We start from the raw sequence: 23,117 nt of genomic DNA on the forward strand, positions 1-23,117 counted from the left end.
CGCTGCGCTGTCCACACATCGGGGAATTAATCACATGTGACCCGCGAGCGCTGTTCTGCCCCCCCCCAATTAATTATCAGCCCAGCGCTGCGCTGTCCCCATCGGGGTAAATACTCACATGTCACTCGCAAGCACTGCCTTCCTCGTCCTCCTGTTTGATGCGGGCCGCCGGCGCTGACACTCTATACTATACGCTGTATCCCTATGCCCGGGATGCAAAAGATAAACAAAATAAACTTTAACTCACCTTCCTACGTTCCCCCGTCGGTCCGGACCTGCTTCGAGGGTACGGGAATGTTGGAGAGCTGTCAGCCTATCACTGGCCGCAGCGATGTTCTGCCTCGGCCGGTGATAGGTTGAGTCCACTGTCATGTAAGAACCCGGCTTCTTAGATGACAGTGGGCTCAGCCTATCACCGGCGGAACATTGCTGCGGCCGGTGATAGGCTGCCTGCTCTCCAACGTTCTCGTCCCCAAGAAGAGCTTGAAGCCGATGTAGGAAGGTACGTTAAAGTTTATTTTGTTTATCTTTTGCAGCCCGGGTATAGGGATACAGCGTATAGTATAGAGTGTCAGCACCGGCGGCCCGCAACAAACAGAAGAACGAGGAGGGCAGCCCTTGCAGGTGACAATGTGAGTAGTACCCCAATGGGGACAGCGGAGCGCTGGGCTGATAATTAAAGAGGAGGGGGGAGAAGTAGAACAGCGCTCGCGGATCACGCATGATTTGGGGGGGGGGGAGAAATACCGTTATATACCGTGGAACCGCCATAAGTTAAAAAAATACCGTGATACACATATTTGGTCATACCGCCCAGCTTTAGTTCATAATAATTACAAATTCAATATTAAACCATATGTAAATAATTTTCCTATTTTCATGTGTATACAGTCTGAAAAGTCTGAAAACATCCCTACATACGCTATATTTACACTACAGGAAAGATCTAACAAAAAGAAAAAAAAAAGTTTTTGTTGTCCATAGCCACCAATTATATAGAAGTTTTCCATTTTTAAAGACCTTAATACCGCATGAAAGCTGCAATGTGATTGGTTGCTATGGGCAACCAAGACCTTTTTCTTCTTTTAGCTAGAGCTTTCATATAGTGTAAATATAGTCTAAAACTATGTAGGGATGTTTTCAGACTTTTTGTATTAGCTAATGTGGCTGTATGATAAAGAAATATTTCCCTGAATAAAGTTTTGGTTCTTACCTGGAAATTGTGTACTGCTTGGAGTGATAATAGGGATTGATGGGTCTCCTAAATTGATAAAAGGAAGCACAGCAAAAAAAAAAAAAAAGATGGAATCAGAGGTGACTGCTTTCATACAAATCATTCATACATCATTCAAATAAGAACTTAAGTATTTCCAATAGAGCCTCTGTCACCACTAACTTCATACACATTAAAGAAAAGAGTATAGAGGCCTCATGACAGATTATGTTGGAGAGAAGGATTGAGTATGTTAAATTTAATTGTCTAATCCTTATGGTCTCTGTGGGGATAAACTACCGGCAGAAGTGTCTGGCAGTGACTTAAGGGCCTTTTAGAGGGGCCTAGGCTGCCACAATTTTGATCACTGATCGTGAAATCCATGCCCTTCACAAGGCTCGATCATGATAATGATAATTTAAAGGGGTACTCTGGTGAAAAAATTTTTTTATTTTATTTTAACCCTTCTAGTACTTATCAGCTGCTGTATGCTCCACAGGAAGTTCTTTTCTTTTTCAATTTATTTTCTGTCTTACCACAGTGCTCTCTGCTGACACCTCTGTCTGTATCAGCAATTGTCAAGAGCAGGATAGGATTGCTGTGGGGATTTTCTCCTGTTCTGGACAGTTCCTGACATGGACAGAGGTGTCAGCAGAGAGCATTGTGGTAAGGCAGAAAAAAAAAATTCCTGTGGAGCATACATCAGCTGGAAGGATTAAGATTTTTAAATAAAAGTAATTTACAAATCTGTTTAACTTTTTGGCACCAGTTGATTTAAAAAAAAAATGTTTATCACTGGAGTACCCCTTTAAAAGGGCACACAAGAAAATCCAATCTACCAATGAATACGCATTTTTCCGTTTGTCAGCTGATCTGTGGCCTTTTTACATGGGCCTCAACCTCCCCTCTTCCCTTTGAAAATGCATGCTCAACTGAACAGAGCGTGTATGCATATGGGGGAATCTGGAGGAATAGCCGTCAGGTGTGGGCACCTTACATAAGTATGATACAAGACCTGCAATGGTTCTCTGTCTGTGTACAGTAGATTGGCATATGATTGTTAATCCAAGACAGTATTATTTATTGTTGACTGTAGGTTTTGTGCTGGGCAAATCTAGTTCAGACAATATATACATAAGCTAATTTGTTTATGATTATGAGCATTAGGTGCTGCAGCATCAAGCAGTCAATGGTTCTCCAGAAGCATAATACAATATTTCAAATATTCTCTGTAAAGAGTCTGTTTTGTTGATCTTTGAGTTATACTTACGAATGCAGGAAATGTTTCCATATTTCCAGACAGCTTTTTGAGTCTTGTTATCAAATTTGCAAATAGCAATATTTGATGTGCCAGCTTGACGCTTGTAGCCATCTTCACATTTATACCGCATGTGACTATACAGCCTGTAGGGTTTTGAAGACGGGTTTATCTCTGTGTTCTTCACTGTCTTGGGGTCACCGCAGACTAAGCAAAGAGTAACAAAAATAAGATATCTTTAAATGTACACACAGTAAGCGTAGGTATGTGCATGCAGTGAATTTTTCAACATACAGCTTTTGCTGCAGATTTGTGGTGGATTTTTCTCCTCTAACATTGAGAAAGATGAAATCGGAAGTGACAATTTGCTAACATGCTGTGGATGAGATTTTTAAAATCTGATCAACATGCATGGTACTATAATCCAGATTAGATTTTCCAATACGTGTGAATGTATCCTTAGGCTTCACTCACATCTGCAATACTTTAAGCGTTTATTTAGACGTACGGTATCCAGCGCATATTTGATGTGCTGTATTTGAAGATTCAGTATATTTGAAGATTCAGATTTTATGCAGCAGATTTCCAATGTAAAAGGTAAACTAATTGACTTAACACAGCATCAAATCTGCAACTTTAAATCCTGCGCATCAAATATGTGTGTTGGTGGCTCACGGTTGGAAATGATCCTGTTCGTGACTCAGGGTGGTTAGATGTATCACTTTGTGATGCCAGGGCACCATTAACCAACACAGTCCAAGGGTACAACAGCTTCTCCTGGGCCATGCGCAGGATAATAAATACACCAATGCCAGGTTAAGGATAACTGTCTCTTTACTTTGCTGGAGTTAGCTGAACTCAAACAATACAGATTTTGATTGCAGAGGGATGGGCAGAGTGGAACTTTGGGAGCCTGTCGCCTTGTTGGCAGTTGTAGTGGCTGTTGAATGACTTAACTTAACTTGACTGATTGAAGTAGAGATTTTCCCCAAGAGCTTTGTTTACCACCAGGCTTTGACAACTCACCTGAGTGCCGGTGTGCCTGTGGAATTCCATGGCTTTTCTTCTCCCAAGGCTTCTTCTCAGCTTGCTATCTGGAACACACTCTCCTCCTCCTCCTCCTTCTTGCTGCAGCTCATACCCTAACTGAACTCCAAATCACAACTGAACTTTACCCCCCCCCCCCCACCCTACACTACATTAATGGCTAGGTTTTGGTGTCTCCCTTTGGGTGTCAGGGTCACCTGGTTCCTCCACCACAATCCCTTAAAGGTACAGAGCATTAATTAACACATAACATGACACCACAATAAATCACATCACAACAGGTTAGACAACGGAGCAGTGGGCCCAACACATAGAAGAGAGAAGGGATGCCGGAAGCTATCTATAGCCCACAGGACAGCCTTTGTTGCTAGGATACCACATATGCACAAGATACTATACGTGTAAATACACCCTTAGGGTAGGGTCACACATACTGTATTATGCTGCGTATTTTGCTGCATATTTTCTGCAGCTAAATTTGCTGCTCATTGGCTTTAACAAAATATGACACGTGTGACACAACCCTTAGGATGTTATTCTGATACAATCAGATTAGACAACTAGTGTCCAACTGTCCTGACATTATGTCTAATAACAGACAACTAATTCAACAAACTATTGAAAGAACTTTGTTTTAATAATTTTAGTTTAAAAAATGTAAACTACCGTAATTGAAAGCCATATTATTGTAAATTACTTATATACTATTATATTGATCATTAAGTCATAACTAATATTCTGCAATTATATTACAAGTCGTTACACAACTAAAGGGGTTCTTCTACAATTACAATTTATCCCCTACTTTCTTTTCAATAATGACATGCAACAGAAAAAGTTAAATACAATTGTGCGTATACAATTTCTACAGACATGGTGGATATCTCAAAAATCCTCATAAGTCCGAAATGAAAGGGCCTTGTGCACAGCAGTTCATAAAGACTATGGGTGAAAGTTATCATTGTTGTCTTTAGAAAGTGAGTTTTAAAGTAATTTTTTGCTTTGGTTTTGCTTTACTTTGCATTTATTTTACTATTAAGGATACGTTCACACGCGAGCGGAAATCTCTGTGAGACCCATTTACACTGCGGAATTTCAGCTGCAGACAATTCTGCTGCTAAAATTGTTCTGTGCAAAGAAAAAAATATGTTCATTCTTTGCGCGGATTCCGCGAGCACTGCATAGCCATCAATGGTGATGGCTTAGTGCTCCGCTGCCCTAGCGCCGAAGGATTTTTCAGCGGCGGCCACCAGACGGAATCTCCGCTCGCAGAGTTCAGCAAGCGGAGATTCCGCAGTGTGAACACACCCTAAGGGGGGGGGGTTGTTAAATCTGGCGCACATAAGTAAAAAATCTAAATCACTTCAGAACACCATTTTGTATGATTCCTCCTCTGCTCGTCCACTTTTCTGCACATCATTTGTTAGACTTTTTAAAAGTGCCCTCCAAAGCATTTTTGTAAGCCAAGTCTGACCAGGTTTTGACTTGCAACATTATGGAGGGGTTTGCGATTTTTTTTATGCCTATGTGCGACATTTGCACTTCATGAATTCGCAACCACCGCAAAGTGAAAACTTAAACTTGTTTAGGTAAGGCTGTTTGCTACTTTATGAGTACCCACAAAAGTCACAAAAAAGTGCTTAGGCACATGGTGACATTTTAACCCCTTAAGGATCGGGGGGGTTTCCGTTTTTGCACTTTCGTTTTTTGCTCCTTGCCTTTAAAAAATCATAACTCTTTCAATTTTGCACCTAAAAATCCATATGATTGCTTATTTTTTGCGCCACCAATTCTACTTTGTAATGACGTCAGTCATTTTGCCCAAAAATTTACTGTGAAACGGAAAAAAAATCATTGTGAGACAAAATTGAAAATAAACGCTGTTTTGTAACTTTTGGGGGCTTCTGTTTCTACGTAGAAAATTTTTCAGTAAAAATGACACCTTATCTTTGTTCTATAGGTTCATACGATTAAAATGATACCCTACTTATATAAGTTTGATTTTGTCGTACTTCTGGAAAAAATCATAACTTCATGCAGGAAAATTAATAAGTTTAAAATTGTCATCTTCTGACCCCTATAACTTTTTTTTATTTTTCTGCGTATGGGGCGGTATGGGGGCTAATTTTTTGCGCCGTGATCTGAAATTTTTAACGGTACCATTTTTGCATTGATAGGACTTATTGATCTTTTTATTAATTTTTTCATGGTATAAAAAGTGACCAAAAATGCACTATTTTGGACTTTGGAATTTTTTTGCGCGTACGCCATTGACCGTGCGGTTTAATTAACGATATATTTTTATAATTCGGACATTTCCACACGCGGCGATACCATATATGTTTATTTTTATTTACACTGTGTTTTTTTTTTTTTTATGGGAAAAGGGGGGTGATTCAAACTTTTAATAGGGGAGGGGTTAAATGATCCTTATTCTCTTTTTTTTCCACTTTTTATTTGCAGTGTTATAGCTCTGATAGGGACCTATAACACTGCACACACTGATCTTTTACATTGATCACTGGTTTCTCATAGGAAACCAGTGATCGATGATTCTGCCACTTGACTGCTCATGCCTGGATCTCAGGCACTGAGCAGTCATTCGGCAATCGGACAGCGAGGAGGCAGGTAGGGACCCTCCGGCTGTCCTGTAAGCTGTTCGGGATGCCGCGATTTCGCAGCGGCTATCCCAAACAGCCCACTGAGCTAACCGGCACTTTTTACTTTCACTTTTAGCCGCGTGGCTCAGCTTTGAGTGGCGGGTCCCGGCTTCACTATGACGCCGGGCCCCGTTGTGATATGATGCAGGGTCACCGTGGGACCCCGCGTTATATCAAGGGAGCGGGACCAAGGACGTACTCATACGTCCTTGGTCCTTAAGAGGTTAAGCCGCCGGAGAAAGGGAAACAAAAAGCTCTTAAAGGGGTATTCCAGACAAAATCTTATATATATATATATATATATATATATATATATATATATATATATCAACTGGCTCCGGAAAGTTAAACAGATTTGTAAATTACTTCTATTAAAAAATCTTAATCCTTCCAATAGTTATTAGCTTCTGAAGTTTTCTGTCTAACTGCTCAATGATGATGTCACTTCCCGGGAGCTGTGCATGAGGGGAGAATATCCCCATAGGAACTGCACAGCTCCCGGGACGTGAGTCATCAGAGAGCAGTTAGACAGAAAACAACAACTCAACTTCAGAAGCTAATAACTATTGGAAGGATTAAGATTTTTTAATAGAAGTAATTTACAAATCTGTTTAACTTTCCAGAGCCAGTTGATATATAAAAAAAAGTTTTGGCCTGGAATACCCCTTTAATGCAACGATACATCTCCCCCTATGTGGCATTGCATGGTGGTCTTTTATGCCCCAACCATTACTACCTGTTAAAAAAATATTTTTAGCTAGATGCAGTTTCATATTGGAGGCATATACTGTACAGAAGATATTTTTTTATTTTTGTGTTTAATAAATTATTGAATGAGGGGTCTCAGTGGGGGTTTATTTCACAAAAGTTCTTTTTTTTTTTAAACCTTAAACCACAGTTTTATTTTATACTACTTATTCGTGGCTTAGTAGTAGAGTCATCTAACAACTGTGTCCATTACTAAGTTGGAGCTTAGTGAGTGTTGCTAGTGCTACCCCTCCCCCCTCTTTATTACCACAGTACCCACCGCCACATAGCTATTGGGAAGAGCCAGGTACCATCAGGCCCAAACCGTTAAAAATAACAGTCCAAGAATGAGCAGTAGCCGGGTGGTATTTTTAAGCAGCCAAAATTGTTGGTCTTGCTCCACTGGTAGTGACAGGCGGCAGCTTAGCTTGTACCTGGCTGGTTATTAAAAAACGAGAGGCATTTTTTCATAAACAAAAATTGTTTAAAAAAATGTATAGGACCTCCCTATTTTCCCAGGTAATCTTTTTACAGTAAGCTGGGGGATGTATGAAGCATAAGTATAATGTTACAAAGTTTGTATACTTAAACTTAATGATTTTTCTGCCATCCTGCTCTGCACATCCTCTTAAGCTCTGTCAGGTTGAATGGGGGCCTCTACAGAGATGATCTAGTGGGCTCTGTTTGGGCCTCTCAAAGACATTGGGGGAGATTTATCAAACTTGCAGAAGAAAAGTTGACCAGTTGCCCATAGCAACTAATCAGATTGCTTCTTTTATTTTTAAAAAGGCCTCTGAAAAATGAAAGAAGCAATCGGATTGGTTGCTATGGACAACTGGGCAACTTTTCCTCAGCACAGGTCTCGAGAAATCTCCCCCATTGTCCTATTGGAAGGTGAACCTTTCGCCCAGTCTAAGGCACAGAGCACTCTGGATCAGGTCTTCATTAAGAACATTTCTGTACGTTGCTCCATTTAGCTTTCTCTCAACCCTGACCAGTCTGCTTGTCCCAGCTGCCAAAAAAAAATAAACATGTTCAATCCCCTAACGGAATACGATTCCACATTGGAATGGAACTGGAACTTTCAAGACAGAATTGGAGCGTAATCCTTGTGCGGAATTGCGCAAGTAAATTCCCTGTCAATTCCTCAGTGTGAACATACCCTTAGTGTTAAAGCGTTATTGCCTCAACCCTAATTTTTCCTATTTTCCCCTACATGGTAAATAAATAATAAATGCAAATGGATTCAAGAATGCTGGATGTCATTGTTGCACGTAGACTTAAATGGGCACTCTCATTAAAACAAATTTTTGCTATTGCACTCCTTATGGTAAATGAAAAATATCTCTAATATACCTTGTTTAAAAAAAATGAAGTTTTCTATGTTTTATTTGTGCTTAAAAAAGCTCAAGAGCACATTTTCCCCAACTCATACACAGACTTTGGACCAAAGTCCAAACACAGGAAGTGCCGCCTGGAGTGCTGAGGGGGGGGGGGGGGGGTCCAACCAACAGCATATGGCAGTTATGTGTAAGGGAGCTATGATTGGATGAGGCTGGACACCCCCCCCCCCCCAGCACTCCAGGCGGCACTTCCTGTGTTTGGACTTTGGTCCAAAGTCTGTGTATGAGTTGGGGGAAAATGTGCTCTTGAGCTTTTTTAAGCACAAATAAAACATAGAAAACTTCATTTTTTTAAACAAAGTATATTAGAAATATTTTTCATTTACCATAAGGAAATAGCAAAAATTTGTTTTAAGGAGAGTGACCCTTTAAATCCTGTGTAGCTTGCTTTTTCACAGGTCATCTGATGAAAATCTATAGAGCTTTTGGTGACTGCAGCCATGCTCCTAGTGTGATCAAGCATTTAATACAATATGGACAACAGCACATGTACCTCATATCTATGCACTCCTTGAGAAACAGAGGACTTTTCTAGTTGCGTTGAATCAAATTGTAAATAATTTCAACCCAGAGAATAATAACTATTGGAACCATTCACACAGCTAGCTAAATTCCTAGAAATGCACAACAAATTAAAGAAAAACATTGCAAAGATGAAGGCTAATAATCACTTAAAAACATTTTTTTTAGAAGAATTTAAATAACTCAATCGAATAAAGTGTATTAATAGAGAAAGTGGGTTGAGATAAGGGTGAATCAGTTTTACACGTTAATCTTTATATTAAGCTCATTGAAAACATTCTACAGAATGAAATCACATATTACAAAAGCAGACTTTACTTTTTTCTTAGCCGAAACTGTCTACATTTTTACAGGAAGATGGGTAGATGTGTTACTCCAGCCCAGTGTTTCCCAACCTTTTTTGGGTCGGGACACACCTAGGATTTTTTTTTTCCTCGGGGCACCCCTACCGAGGTTGACGAGCAAAAAAGGAAAAAACAGTAAAAAACGCAATGCACTAAATCTATTTATAAGTGGGTATGTAGTTTAAAGTGCTGCTTTATACAGCAACTCACAAATGACGTCTTCTCTAATTTGCATTGTTGCCTTCTATTCTGCATCTGGTCCGGGCGTAGAGGAGTGTACATGGGTGGCAGAGGGTTGTAGAGGAGTGTACATGGGTGACAGAGGGATGTAGAAGAGTGTACAGGAGTGTACATGGGGGACAGAGGGGTGTAGAAAAGTCTACATGGGTGACAGAAGGGTATAGAGGAGTGTACATTGGTGACAGATGGGTGTATATGGGTGACAGAGGGGCAGGGGCGTACCTAGAGCATTTGGCACCCGGGGCGGACCCTTTGTTGGGCACCCCCTCCACCCGCACCTCCCCCTTTAATTACACCCCCATCCCTCCCCCCCTTTAATTACACCCCCTCCACCCAGGAGCAGACTGACATCACTCGGGGCCCTCGGACCAAAAAAAAGCAAGGGCCCTTGCTTGGCTCTGCAGCTCGTCAATCTTCTGCCACACTCCTATTCCATCCAAATACCACACACACAATAAACTAAAATTTATATATGTAAGAAACACTTTAACGTAGGTACATTTCCATGACCAATAATACTGGTATACAAGGAGTAAATATATACCACCACTCAATAACTGGATAATACCGCCATACTGTACTGAATAAAACCACCATACACAGACCACTACACTATAAAAGATCTGTATACAATATAAGTAATTATATACAGGACCATTTGGTGGTAGATATCAGCTGTATACAGGATGTGTATACCATATAAGTGATTACAGTTACATTTTGGGACTCACAATTACTTATTTTCTGATCAGCGGCGTCCTCTTTCCTTTTCTTCTCCGTCTGGATAAGACCGCCATGGGAATCTCTTAACATCTGCAGGACAAACATGTCAGACTCTGCATTTTTCCAGTGCTCTCCCCTCCTCTTCAATCTTTCCATCTATAGACCCACAAACTGTAATAATGCCCTCCTTGGTGTCTTGCACAGTAAAAGGGCATGTAGGTAGGTAGCCAGGTAACTAGGTAGGTAAATCAGGAAGCCAGATATGTAGGTAGGTGATATGTTAGATAGGTAGGGGGCTGGCTAGGTAGTTAGGCAGCCATGTATGAAGGTCAGGTATGTACATAGTTAGGTAGCTGGGTATGTAGGTAAGTAGTTAGGCATACAGGTATAACATTAGGTAGCCCTCCATTCCTTGTAGGTATAGGCAGCAGAGTTAACCCCTCCCCTTCCCTGTAGGTATAGGCAGCAGAGTTAACCCCCCTACCCCAAAGGTATAGGCAGCAGAGTTAGCCCCCCCACCCTTCCCCATAGGTATAGGCAGCAGAGCTAAACCCCCTTCCCAATAGGTATAGGAACAGAGTTAACCCCCCTTTCTCTTTAGGTATAGGCAGCAGAGTCCCCCCACCCCCACCCCATTTCCCCGTACGTATAGGCAAAATTACACCCCCCCTCCTCCTTTCCCCATAGGTAAAGGAGGAGTCCCCCCCTCTTCCCCATTGGTATAGGCAGAGTTACCACCCCCCCATCTTCCCCATTGGTATAGGCAGGGTTACACCCCCCCTCTTCCCCATAGGTATATGCAGAGTAACCCCCCTCCCCCCTCTTTCCCATAGGTATATGTAGTTACACCTCCCCCTCTTTCCCATAGGTATATGCAGTTACCCCCCTTCTTTCCCATAGGTATATGCAGTTACATCCCCCGCTCTTTCTCATAGGTATATGCAGTTACATCCCCCCTCTTTTCCATAGGTATATGCAGTTACATCCCCCCCTCTTTCCCATAGGTATATGCAGTTACACCCCCCCTCTTTCCCATAGGTATATGCAGAGTTACACCCCCTCTTCCCCATAGGTATATGCAGAGTAACCCCCCTCCCCCCTCGGTATATGCAGAGTAACCCCCCCTTTCCCCATAGGTATATGCAGAGTAAACCCCCCTCCCCGATAGGTATATGCAGAGTAACCCCCCTCTTCACCATAGGTATATGCAGAGTAACCCCCCCTCTTCCCCATAGGTATATGCAGAGTAACACCCGCCTCCCTCTCTTCCCCATAGGTATATGCAGAGTAACCCCCCTCCCCCCATAGGTATATGCAGAGTAACCCCCCCTCTTCCCCATAGGTATACGCAGAGTAACTTTCTCCCCTCTTCCCCATAGGTATATGCAGAGTAACCCCCCCTTCCCCATAGGTATATGCAGAGTAAATCCCCCCTCTCCCATAGGTATATGCAGAGTAACCCCCCCTCTTTCCCATAGGTATATGCAGAATAAACCCCCTCTTCCCCATAGGTATATGCAGAGTAACCCCCCCTCTTCCCCATAGGTATATGCAGAGTAACACCCCCCTCCCCCTCTTTCCCATAGGTATATGCAGAGTAACACCCCCCTCCCCCTCTTCCCCATAGGTATATGCAGAGTAACACCCCCTCCCCCTCTTCCCCATAGGTATATGCAGAGTAACCCCCCCTCTTCCCCATAGGTATATGCAGAGTAGCACCCCCCTCCCCCTCTTCCCCATAGGTATATGCAGAGTAACCCCCCTCCCCCCCTCTTCCCCATAGGTATATGCAGAGCAACCCCCCTCCCCCCTCTTTCCCATAGGTATATGCAGAGCAACCCCCCTCCCCCTCTTCCCCATAGGTATATGTAGAGTAACCCTCCCTCTTCCCCATAGGTATATGCAGAGTAACTCCCCCCCTCTTCCCCATAGGTATATGCAGAGTAAACCCCCCCTCCCCCTGCTCCCCATAGGTATATGCAAAGTAACCCCCCATCCCCCCTGTTACCCATAGGTATATGCAAAGTAACCCCCCATCCCCCCTGTTCCCCATAGGTATATGCAGAGTAACCCCCCTCCCCCCATAGGTATATGCAGAGTAACACCCCCCTCCCCCCTGTTCCCCATAGGTATATGCAGAGTACCCCCCTTCCCCCCTCTTCCCCATAGGTATATGCAGAGTAACACCCCCCCTCTTCCCCATAGGTATATGCAGAGTAACACCCCCCTCTTCCCCATAGGTATATGCAGAGTAACCCCCTCCCCCTCTTCCCCATAGGTATATGCAGAGTAACACCCCCCCCTCTTCCCCATAGGTATATGCAGAGTAACTCCCCTGCCCCATAAGTATGTGCAGAGTATCCCCCCCTCCCCCATAGGTATATGCAGAGTTGAAGATGCTCACCTGATATCCCACGCAGCAATCTTCTCAGCAGCAGGGGCCTGCGTCTTCTCCCCTCCACAGTACGGGCGCCGGGTGAGTGACGTCACCGGCGCCTGTACTGCGTGCTGCATGGGGGTGGAGGTCACATCTCCTCTGTGTAAGCTGCAGATGCGGCTCACACAGAGGGGACGACTTCTCCTGTATGTGCGTGTATCGCGCATACGGGAGAAGTCACCGCTGTCTGCTGGGGATCTGGGACGAGTGTCCCGGACCTCAGTAGCGACGGCGGCGAGTCAGTCTGCCCCTGGCACCCCCCTTGTGAGTGGCACCCGGGGCAGGCCGCACCCCCCGCCCCCCCCTTGGTACGTCACTGCAGAGGGGTATAGATGAGTGTACATGGGTGACAGAGGGGTGTAGGGAGGTGTACAAGAGTGACAGAGGGGTGTAGAAGAGTGAACATGGGTGACTGGGGCATAGGGGGTGACAGAGGGGTGACTAGGGGGTGGACATGGGTGACAAGGATGTGGTCAGAGGGGTGGACAATGGAGGGTGAACATGGGTGACAGGGATGGACAGGGGTGACAGAGGGTTGGATGGTGGGGTGGACATGGATGACAGGAGGATGGACATGGGAGACAGGGGGTCAGAGGGGTGGACAAGGGTGACAAGAGGGTAAAAGAGGGACAGGAGTAACAGAGAGGGATGGACTGGGGTGACAAAAGGACAGATGGGTGAACAGGAGGGTGGACATGGATGACAGGGTAAATATGAGTGACAGGGATGGACAGGGGAGTGGACGAGGCGGACATGGATGACAAGAGGGTGAACATGAGTGATGGGGGGGTAGAGGGTGGACCTGGGTGACGGTGGTGGTGGGGGGTTTGGACAGGGTTGAGAAGGGGCAACAGAGGGGTGGAAAGGGTACTGTACCTTAAGCAAGCCGGCCCGCGCAGGTTGCAGTTCCACGGCAGACATGGGAGTCCGTGCAGATGATGCTTGTTCCGCCTCTGGGCACCATTTTCGGCTCACTGCTCCGCAAGGAAGAGGGGAACGCAGGGGGACTCTGTGTGCGCAGTGCGCACGCAGGCTTCCCTTCCCCCCTGTGCCATCAGTCATAAGCAGGCATAAGCCGCGGCACCGAGGTTGGGAATCACTGCTCCAGCCCATGGCTGTAACATGTCTGAGTTATTTACAAGATACCTGGCATATTTTATTTCTTCTGCAAGAGGTTAAATGGCAGGAAAATTATTCCTGATTGTGCTTCAACATCAAGTCACTATATACATGTATACCACATGATTTATTTTACCAGCAATATTGGGAATGATGAAAAAATATTCTACTTAAAGGGGGCTCTAAACATCTTATCCCCTATCCAAAGGATAGGGGATAAGATGTTAGTTCGCGGGGGTCCCGCCACTGGGGACCCCTGCCATTCGGTGTACGGAGCGAACTCCGCTCTGTGCCTGATGACTGGCGATGCTAGCCACCACGCCCCCTCCATTCGCATCTATGGGAGGAGGCGTGAAGGCTATGTACTAGCCGTCACTTCCCCTCCCATATACATGAATGGAGAGGGCGTGGTGTGTAGAGATGAGCGAATCGAAGTTGACAAACCTGAATTAGTTACGAATTTCATGAAAAATTCGATTTGCAACTAATACGAATATCGCCGCGATTCTATCGCGCGAATCGCTTCATTAAACTCCATTTTACAGCGTTCCAGGCTATTGGAGACCTAAGATGGTGGATCCACATGTGAGTACATGGGGCAGGGGATTATGGGAGGGCGGGAAACAGCGGCGGGAATTAAGGTAGGCGGGCTGACCCTGAATCACATGTGAGATGCAGCCTATCAGTGTTCACTGACCCCTGTGATGTCACAGCCCCTATATAATCGGCGGCCATCCTGCCTCTCTTCATTTAATCTATGCACTCAGATAGAGAGGACTGGACTGTGTGTGTGTGAATAGCTCATACCACAGCGTTACACTGCAACTGCTAGTCACATCAGCATTAGGGAAAGACAGGGGTGCAGAGTGCTGTGCTGTTACACTGAGAAGGATCATTGATAGCTAAACCTCCTATTCACGTTATTGAGCATTGCAGCAGAGAGGGGCAGATAGCTGTCAGCTGCCTCATACAGATCTCCAAGCTGCCTGAACTTTCTGAAGCATCTTATCTCCTCATTGTTCAGCCCAATTCAGTTTATTTTTGTTTGCTCCACAAAACTTCTGCTGCTCAGAATTGTGTGACAGAGTGCAATTTAGGGTTTAATCCCTGGATTTTCTTTTTGTGGTGCTGCACTGTTGGGTCCTGCTGCTGTTCAGAAATACGTGATTGTTCAGTGGACTGTAGTGCATTTGCACCATTTTGCACCTGTTAATCTGTCAAGGGGCTACATACTGTGCAAGTCCAAACAATACTATTCACCGGCTGTTCTTTTTTTTTTTAAACAGTTTTTTCTGCGTATAGTTACGCATATATAACTGCCCTCATCAGTGCATACCGCATAGGTACATGTAAGTATTGTACCATTTAGTACCTCTTATCCCGTCAAGGTGCTCCATACCGTCAAAGTCCAAACAATAGTATCCACCGGCTGGTGTATTACAAAAATACAGAGTTTTTTCTGCTAATAGTTAGGCATATTACTGCCCTCATCAGTGCATACCGCATAGGTACATCCAAGTATTGTACCATTTAGTAGCTGTCAAGGTGCTCCAAACCGTCAAAGTCCAAACAATAGTATCCACCGGCTGGTGTATTACAAAAATACAGAGTTTTTTCTGCTAATAGTTAGGCATATTACTGCCCTCATCAGTGCATACCGCATAGGTACATCCAAGTATTGTACCATTTAGTACCTGTTAAGCTGTCAAGGTGCTCCAAACCGTCAAAGTCCAAACAATAGTATCCACCGGCTGGTGTATTACAAAAATACAGAGTTTTTCTGCTAATAGTTAGGCATATTACTGCCCTCATAAGTGCATACCGCATAGGTACATCCAAGTATTGTACCATTTAGTAGCTGTAAAGGTGCTCCAAACCGTCAAAGTCCAAACAATAGTATCCACCGGCTGGTGTTTTACAAAAATACAGAGTTTCTTCTGCTAATAGTTAGGCATATTACTTCCCTCATCAGTGCATACCGCATATATACATCCAAGTATTGTACCATTTAGTAGCTGTCAAGGTGCTCCCAACCGTCAGTCCAAACAATAGTATCCACCGGCTGGTTTATTACAAAAATACAGAGTTTTTTCTGTTAATAGTTAGGCATATTGCTGCCCTCATCAGTGCATACCGCATAGGTACATCCAAGTATTGTACCATCTAGTACCTGTTAATCTGTCAAGGGCCTACATACTGTTCAAGGACAGCCGTAAGTAATCACCTGCTGCTGTTCTAGACAAATACTGTGTAAAGAGTAGTGTAGCGTATTGTAATACCCTCATAAACGCACTAAGTATGTCAGGCAGAGAAGTGCCAGGACGTGCACAGAGGAATGGCAGAGGTCTAAATACTTCAGGCAGAGTTGGCAGCAGACTTGGGGCGAGTGGCAGCAGGAGTCGCAGCGAGAGGCCTTAGCTCCCGTTATCAGCCAGCGGTCGTGTCTCCACCAGCAACCCATCTGCCGTCGTCGATTGGTTAACACGCTCATCCACATCATCACAAGTGACATCTGACACCCCCAGTCAACAGTCGGTGGGTTCCTCAGACACAACCATCAGTTGGCATGGCCCGGGAGCAGTCCGTGTCCTCCCATTGCCTTTGTCCTATGCTGTTCCCTCTCCTAAAGAAGTATCTTATGCTGTGGGTTCAGCTCCACTATTTACTGAGGACGATCCAATAGAGGACAGTCAGCAGCTACTGGACAGCCAAGAAGGGGAGGAGACATGCGCCGCTTGCTCCGCTAGGCGGTGCAAGTGTTCAGGGTCCTGAAGCAGACACTGTTGGGGAACCTGAGGAGGACATCAGTGACGTGCACACAACTGCTGATGATGATGAAGCCGATCGCAATTGGGAGCCGGGTGCAGAAGGGGCTTCATCATCATCAGGAGAAGAGAGTGCCCGGGGGAGACCACCTGCTTCGCGGCAGCCTACCTTTCCGGGAGGTAGTGGAACAGGGGTTCCTGGGGACGGCGCCAGTAGCAGTCAACTAGTGCGGACTGCGGGTGGGAAAATCAGCTACTCGGCGGTGTGGAAGTTTTTCATAAGGCATCCGGAGGAGGTTCACGTAGCCACATGCAAGATCTGTCGGCAGAAGGTAAAGCGTGGCCAGGGTCCCAATGTCGGCACCACAGCCCTGCGTCAACACATGCTTCGCCACCATAAAGCGACCTGGGAGAACCGTGGCTCTGATGTAGTGGTTCAGCCTGCTGCATCACCCAGTGGCCATCCGCTCCCTCCTTCATGCAGCCAAGGCTCCACCACCTCAGCCGAAGGGAGCTGTGTGTCAAACCCTCCTTCTGTCGCTCCTGCTTCTACCGCTTTTAGTCAGCCATTCCGCCAACAATCCATCGGTGCAGCCATGTCCAAGAGACAACAGTATGCGCCCACTCATCCAACGGCGCAGAAGTTGAATGTGCTCTTGTCCAAGTTGCTGGTGTTGCAGTCCCTCCCTTTTCAAGTGGTGGACTCTGCACCTTTCAGAGAATTGATGGCTTGTACCGAGCCGAGGTGGAGAGTCCCAAGCCGTCATTTCTATGCGAAGAAGGCAGTACCAGCCCTGCATAAGTTTGTACAAGAGAAGGTGGGCCAGTCCTTGAGCCTGTCGGTGTGTTCAAAGTGCACGGCAGCGCCGACGTGTGGAGCTGTAACTACGGGCAGGGACAATACTTGTCTTTTACAGCTCACTGGGTAAATGTGATTCCTGCACAGCCACAACAGCAACTTGGATAGGTCACACCGCTTCCTCCTCCACGCTCTTGCTCCCAGGCAGTTGGTCCTGTTACAGTGTGCGACGCTGCCTCCTCATGCTCCACCGTGTCCTCGGCCTCCACTGCACGTCCAAATCTCGGTGGCCATTCATCGTACCATGTGTGTAAGGCACGGCAGTGTCAAGCTTGTTCTTCACATGGTTTGCCTTGGCGAACGGAGTCACACAGGGGAGGAACTGCTAAAGTTCATTCGTAAAGAAATCCGAGTATGGCTTACTCCACGAAATCTGGAAATGGGAACCATGGTGACAGACAACGGGAAGAACATCGTGTCCGCGCTGCGACAAGAAAGTGTGAAACATGCGCCCTGCATGGCACACGTGGTGAATCTGGTTGTCAAGCACTTCCTCAAGTCTTCACCCCATTTGCAAAACATCCTGAAAATGGCAAGGAAACTGTGCATGCACTTCAGCCACTCGTACACCACCAAGCACACCTTCCTTGAGCTGCAGCGTCAGAACGGTATCCCTCGACATAGTCTTATTTGTGACGTTGCCACACATTGGAATTCCACCCTCCATATGTTGGACAGACTATACGAACAAAGAAAAGCCATCACCGATTTCTTGATGATCCAAGCAGATAGGAGTACTCCCCTGTGTAACTTCAATGTGAACCAGTGGCAGCTCATATGTGACACCTGCCATTTGCTGAGGCCCTTTGAGGAAGCCACATTATTTGTGAGTCGCCTGGATTACGCCTTGAACGACGTAATTCCACTCCTACATTTCCTACAACAAATGATTGAAACCATGGCTGGTCATGGCAATGGTGACGTTGCGCCTACATCTCAAGGCTACATGAGCCCTGTGGGGTCTAAACTGGAGAAGGATGATGAGGGGCAGAGCGGAGCACAGTTTAGGTTGGATGAGATGGCCGGTGTTTCTAGTCTCCAGACAGGAGAGGAGGAGCAGGAGCAGCCAGAGGAGCTTGAGGGTTATGTGGAAGTTGAGACAGAGGACCCAGACACACCGTGGCAGTATGCAGTAGAGATGGAGGCAGGTAGTCCCTCCAAGTCACTGGCGCAAATGGCACGATGCATGCTCAGTTGCTTGCGTAGTGACCCCCGAATTGTCAAAATTCGTTAGCGGGATGACTTCTGGATCTCCACCTTATTAGACCCTCGCTACCGTCCCAAAATGGGGGCCTTTTTTACACCCACTGAGAGGGAGGACAAACTGACCTACTACAAAGACATTCTACGTAGTCAGTTGGCTGATGCCTATCGGCCACATGGTCCATGCCCTCGCAGGTCTGACTCGGGGGGCCCTCTGTGCTCATCTTCCACTGCCATGGCTGCTGGGGAGGGGTGGGAGGAGCAGTACCAGCTCAATCAGCAGCAGCCTGAGTCTACAGTCGCTGATGAGTAGCTTTCTTCACCCGCAAAGTGAAGCAACTCATCAGCAGCAGGTAGACATGGAGCAGGACCTGAACCAGCAGGTGGTGGCATACCTTGACATGGCCATGCCAACAACCATTGAAGATCCGCTGGACTTCTGGACAGCCAAACTTGATTCATGGCCACAACTAGCAGAGTTTGCCCTGGAAAAGCTGTCCTGCCTGGCCAGTAGTCTGCCATCAGAGCGGGTGTTTAGTGCCGTCGGGGCCATAGTCACCCCAAGGCGAACTCGTTTGTCCACCAAAAATGTGGAGAGACTGACGTTTGTCAAGATGAATCAGGCATGGATCAGCCAGGATTTCCAGCCACCAATGCCAGATGCCTCAGAGTAGATTGACCAAGCTGCTACACCAACATTTCCCAATTATGGTTGGTTATGAAACCCTCTTGGGTTATTAATTAGGGTTATGGAACCCTCTTTGGTACTGTGATTGCCTGCTCCTGGCTCATCCTGTGTCTTTCAGGAACTATTTCCCTCACTGATGCTTCTTACCTTGGGCCTTTAATTTTTGGATGTTTAGCAGTAGCTAAATATATGCTTAATGCAAATGTCAACATTGATCTTTAAATGTAAGGGGTTATGAAACCCTCTTGGGTACTGCGAATGCCTGCTCCATACTCATTCTGCCTTCTTTACCGTGAGGACTGTGAATTTATGGAACGGTCTACCTCAGGAACAGGTCACAGCAGGAACAATTAACAGCTTTAAAACAGGGTTAGATACATTCCTGGAACAAAATAACATTAATTCTTATGCAGATTTATAAAACTACATCCCTTTCCCTTATCCCCTTACACCCTTCACTTCAATTCCCTGGTTGGACTTGATGGACGTATGTCTTTTTTCAACCATACTAACTATGTAACTATGCTTAATGCAAATTTCAACATTGACTTTTAAATGTAAGGGGTTGGTTATGAAACCCTCTTGGGTACTGCGAATGACTGCTCCTGACTCATTCTGTGTCTTTCAGGAAATAATTGCCTCCCTGATGCCTCAGGCCTTGGGCCTTAAATTTTTGGAAGTTTAGCAGTAGTGTTGAGCGGCATAGGCCATATTCGAATTTGCGATATTTCGCGAATATATGGACGAATATTCATCATATATTCGCTAAATTCGCATATTCCTAATATTCGTGTTTATTTTCGCATATGCGAAAAATTCGCGTATGCGAAAATTAGCATATGCGGAAATTAGCATATACGAAAATTAGCATAGCCGAAAATTCGCATATGCGAATGTTCGCATATGCGAAAATTCGTACGCCAGTCTCACACAGTAGTATTAGAGCCTTCTTTACACCACACAAGCTGGAAGCAGAGAGGGATGATCACTGTGATGTGTACTGTGAAAAAAAAAAAAAAAAGAATATTCGTAATTACGAATATATAGTGCTATATTCGCGAATAAAATTCCATTTGCGAATATTCGCGAGCAACACTATTTAGCAGTAGCTAATACATGCTTAATGCTAATTTCAACAATGATCTTTAAATTCTTGGCGGCCTGCTAGGGCCTTCTCCTACCCCGCCGGGGCCGATCCGAGGACCTCACTAAACCATCCAATCGGTAGTAGAGACATGCGGTGTGTACAAAGGGCAGGGACATAATGAACCCGAGCTGATGACCGGTGCTTAGTTGTGATTCTTCTTTCCTGGCAAATAATTGCAATCCCTGATCCCTATCGCGAAGGGGGTTCAGCGGGTTACTCGCACCTGTCTGTGAAAGATAGAAACATACTGGTCCATTCAGTGTAGCGCGCGTGCAGCCCCGGACATCTGAGGGCATAACACACCTGTTATTGCTCGATCTCGCGAGTGATCGTGCAATGTAAGGGGTTATTAAAGCCTCTTGGGTACTGCTGATGCCTACTCCTGACTGCTCCTGTGTCTTTCAGGAAGTACTTGACTTCCTGATGCTTCTGGGCTTGGGCCTTTAATTTTAGGATTTTTGAAATACATACATACATGCTTAATTAAAATTTCAACATTTATGGTGCAATGTATGGGGTTATTAAACACTCTTGGGTAGTGGTTTTTTCAAATTTTCTGATAATTATCACAGTAATAAACTTGAATTTTCCACAATAATAACCATTACACCATTGAACGATTGTTGCGATTGATTTTTTAAGTAAATTTTTTTTTTTAATACGCAGAGGGATGAACTCTGCTTCTTTATTTCATAAAAAAATCTTTTATAGAAGAATGGCTTTTGGTGGTCCACCGTCCTGCATTATAGAGTCTTCTGGACTCTTGGCTATGCGCTTGTTCTTAAACAAAGGTACAAAAAACAAAAATGGCCGGTCAGGGCTATGGAGACGTTGTGCCTACATCTTACGGCCACATGAGCCCTGTGGTTGCTTGTGAGATTAGGTCCTTTGTACCCACACGGCTGGGTCCGGGACACAAATTTTGATTAAAATTTCAAATAAAAAAATCACACATTTCATTGGTCTCTTCATGCTGCAGCCAACTCCAGGCTGCGTCATTCTGGTAATAAATAGAGAGCACTCGCTGTCCTAAATTTTCGTTAAAATTTTTCTTAAAAAATGTTTGTCTTTGTTATTAGGGATTGTGAAGCTTTGGTGCGTACTCATGCATCAGCCAACTCCAGCCTGCGTCATTCAGGCAATATATGGTTTACTGATGGCGCTGCTGGGCCTGGGTCTGGGAATTTCAAATTTTCTCATAGGTAGCACCCGCTATCCATTAGTCTTCTTCATAAATTTCTACAATTGTTTTTTTTTTTTTTTTGAGGGATTGTGAAGCCCTAGTGTGTACTCATGCATCAGCCAACTCCAGGGTGTGTCATTCATGCAACATATAGGTAGCACTCGCTGACCTAAATATTCTTAAAATTATTTTACAAATGGTTGTTTTTTCTTTGAGATTCTGAAGCCCTGGTGTGTACTCAATGCTGTTTCCTGCTATACTCTGTCAGCGCGTTGGTCCTGCGACAGTGTGCTACTCCGTCTCCACATCCTCCTCTGTGTCTTAAGCCTCCACTGCCCGGACAAGTCCCAGTGGCCCTTCCATGTGTGCAGGTCACGGCGGTGTCACGCTGTTCTTCACATGGTTTGCCTTGGCGAGACAATGGCCGGTCAGGGCAATGGAGACGTTTCGCCTAAATCTCATGGCCACATGAGCCCTTTGGGGGCTTTTTGGATTTGGTCCTTCGTACCCACACGCTGGGGTCCGGGACACGCAAAGGTTGTTTTAAATTTCAAATAAAAAAATGATTGTGCTGCTGGGCCTGGGTCTGTTAATTTAAAATTTTCTCATGGGTAGCACCCGCTATCCAAAATCTTTTTCAAAAATTTCTAAAATTGTGGTGTTTTTTGGGGGGGATTGTGAAGCCCTGGTGTGAACTCGTGCATCAGCCAACTCCAGGCTGTGTCATTCAGGCAATATATGGGTTACTGATGCCGCTGTGGGGCCTGGATCTGGTAATTTCGAATTTTCTCATAGGTAGCACTCGCTATCCAAATCTTCGGTTTAAATTTCTTAATTCATCTTTTAATCTTAGGGATTGTGAAGGCCAAGTGCCTACTCATGCTGCTGGCAACTCCGGGCTGTGCCATTCATCCACTATATGGTCTCCTCATGCTGCCAACACCTCCATGCTGTGTCATTCAGCCACTATATGGTGTCCTCATGCTGACAACATGTCCATGCTGTGTCATTAAGCCACTATATGGTCTCCTCATGTTGACAACACCTCCATGCTGTGTCATTCAGCCACTATATGGTGTCCTCATGCTTCAACTTCATCCAAGCTGTGTCATTCAGCCACTATATGGTGTCCTCATGCTGCCAAAACCTCCACACTGTGCCATTTAGCCACTATATGGTGTCCTCATGCTGCCAACACCTCCATGCTGTGTCATTCAGTCACTATATGGTGTCCTCATGCTTCAGCCTCATCCAAGCTGTGTCATTCAGCCACTATATGGTGTCCTCATGCTGCCAACACCTCCACACTGTGCCATTCAGCCACTATATGGTGTTCTCATGCTGCCAACACCTCCATTCTGTGTCATTGAGCCACTATATGGTGTCCTCATGCTTCAGCCTCATCCAAGCTGTGTCATTCAGCCACTATATGGTGTCCTCATGCTGCCAACATGTCCACGCTATTTCATTCAGTCACTATATGGTCTCCTGACACTGATGCCACCACCAGGCTCTGTCATTGTGCTGCTGTGCGGCAGTGATTCTAAAAGCGATGCCGG

The 23,117-nt window shown here is 45.2% G+C and overlaps 1 protein-coding gene across 9 annotated transcripts in view; it reads right to left on the bottom strand.

Moving 5' to 3' along the window:
- The window catches only part of IL15RA (interleukin 15 receptor subunit alpha), an 85,717-nt gene that overhangs the window by 20,743 nt on the left and 41,857 nt on the right, over nt 1–23,117 (bottom strand). For 8 of the 9 annotated variants that reach the window (XM_056569347.1, XM_056569342.1, XM_056569341.1 and 5 more), the window contains 2 exons: nt 2,484–2,678; nt 1,214–1,261 (listed from right to left, as the gene is read on the bottom strand). In XM_056569347.1, coding sequence (XP_056425322.1) covers nt 1,214–1,261; nt 2,484–2,678 — 243 coding nt within the window. Of the gene's footprint in view, nt 1–1,213; nt 1,262–2,483; nt 2,679–3,497; nt 3,629–23,117 lie in introns of those variants that run through there. The other variant, XM_056569345.1, reaches the window with a different exon arrangement.

Source organism: Hyla sarda, chromosome 4 (genome assembly GCF_029499605.1).
Source record: "Hyla sarda isolate aHylSar1 chromosome 4, aHylSar1.hap1, whole genome shotgun sequence".
Taxonomy (NCBI): domain Eukaryota; kingdom Metazoa; phylum Chordata; class Amphibia; order Anura; family Hylidae; genus Hyla; species Hyla sarda.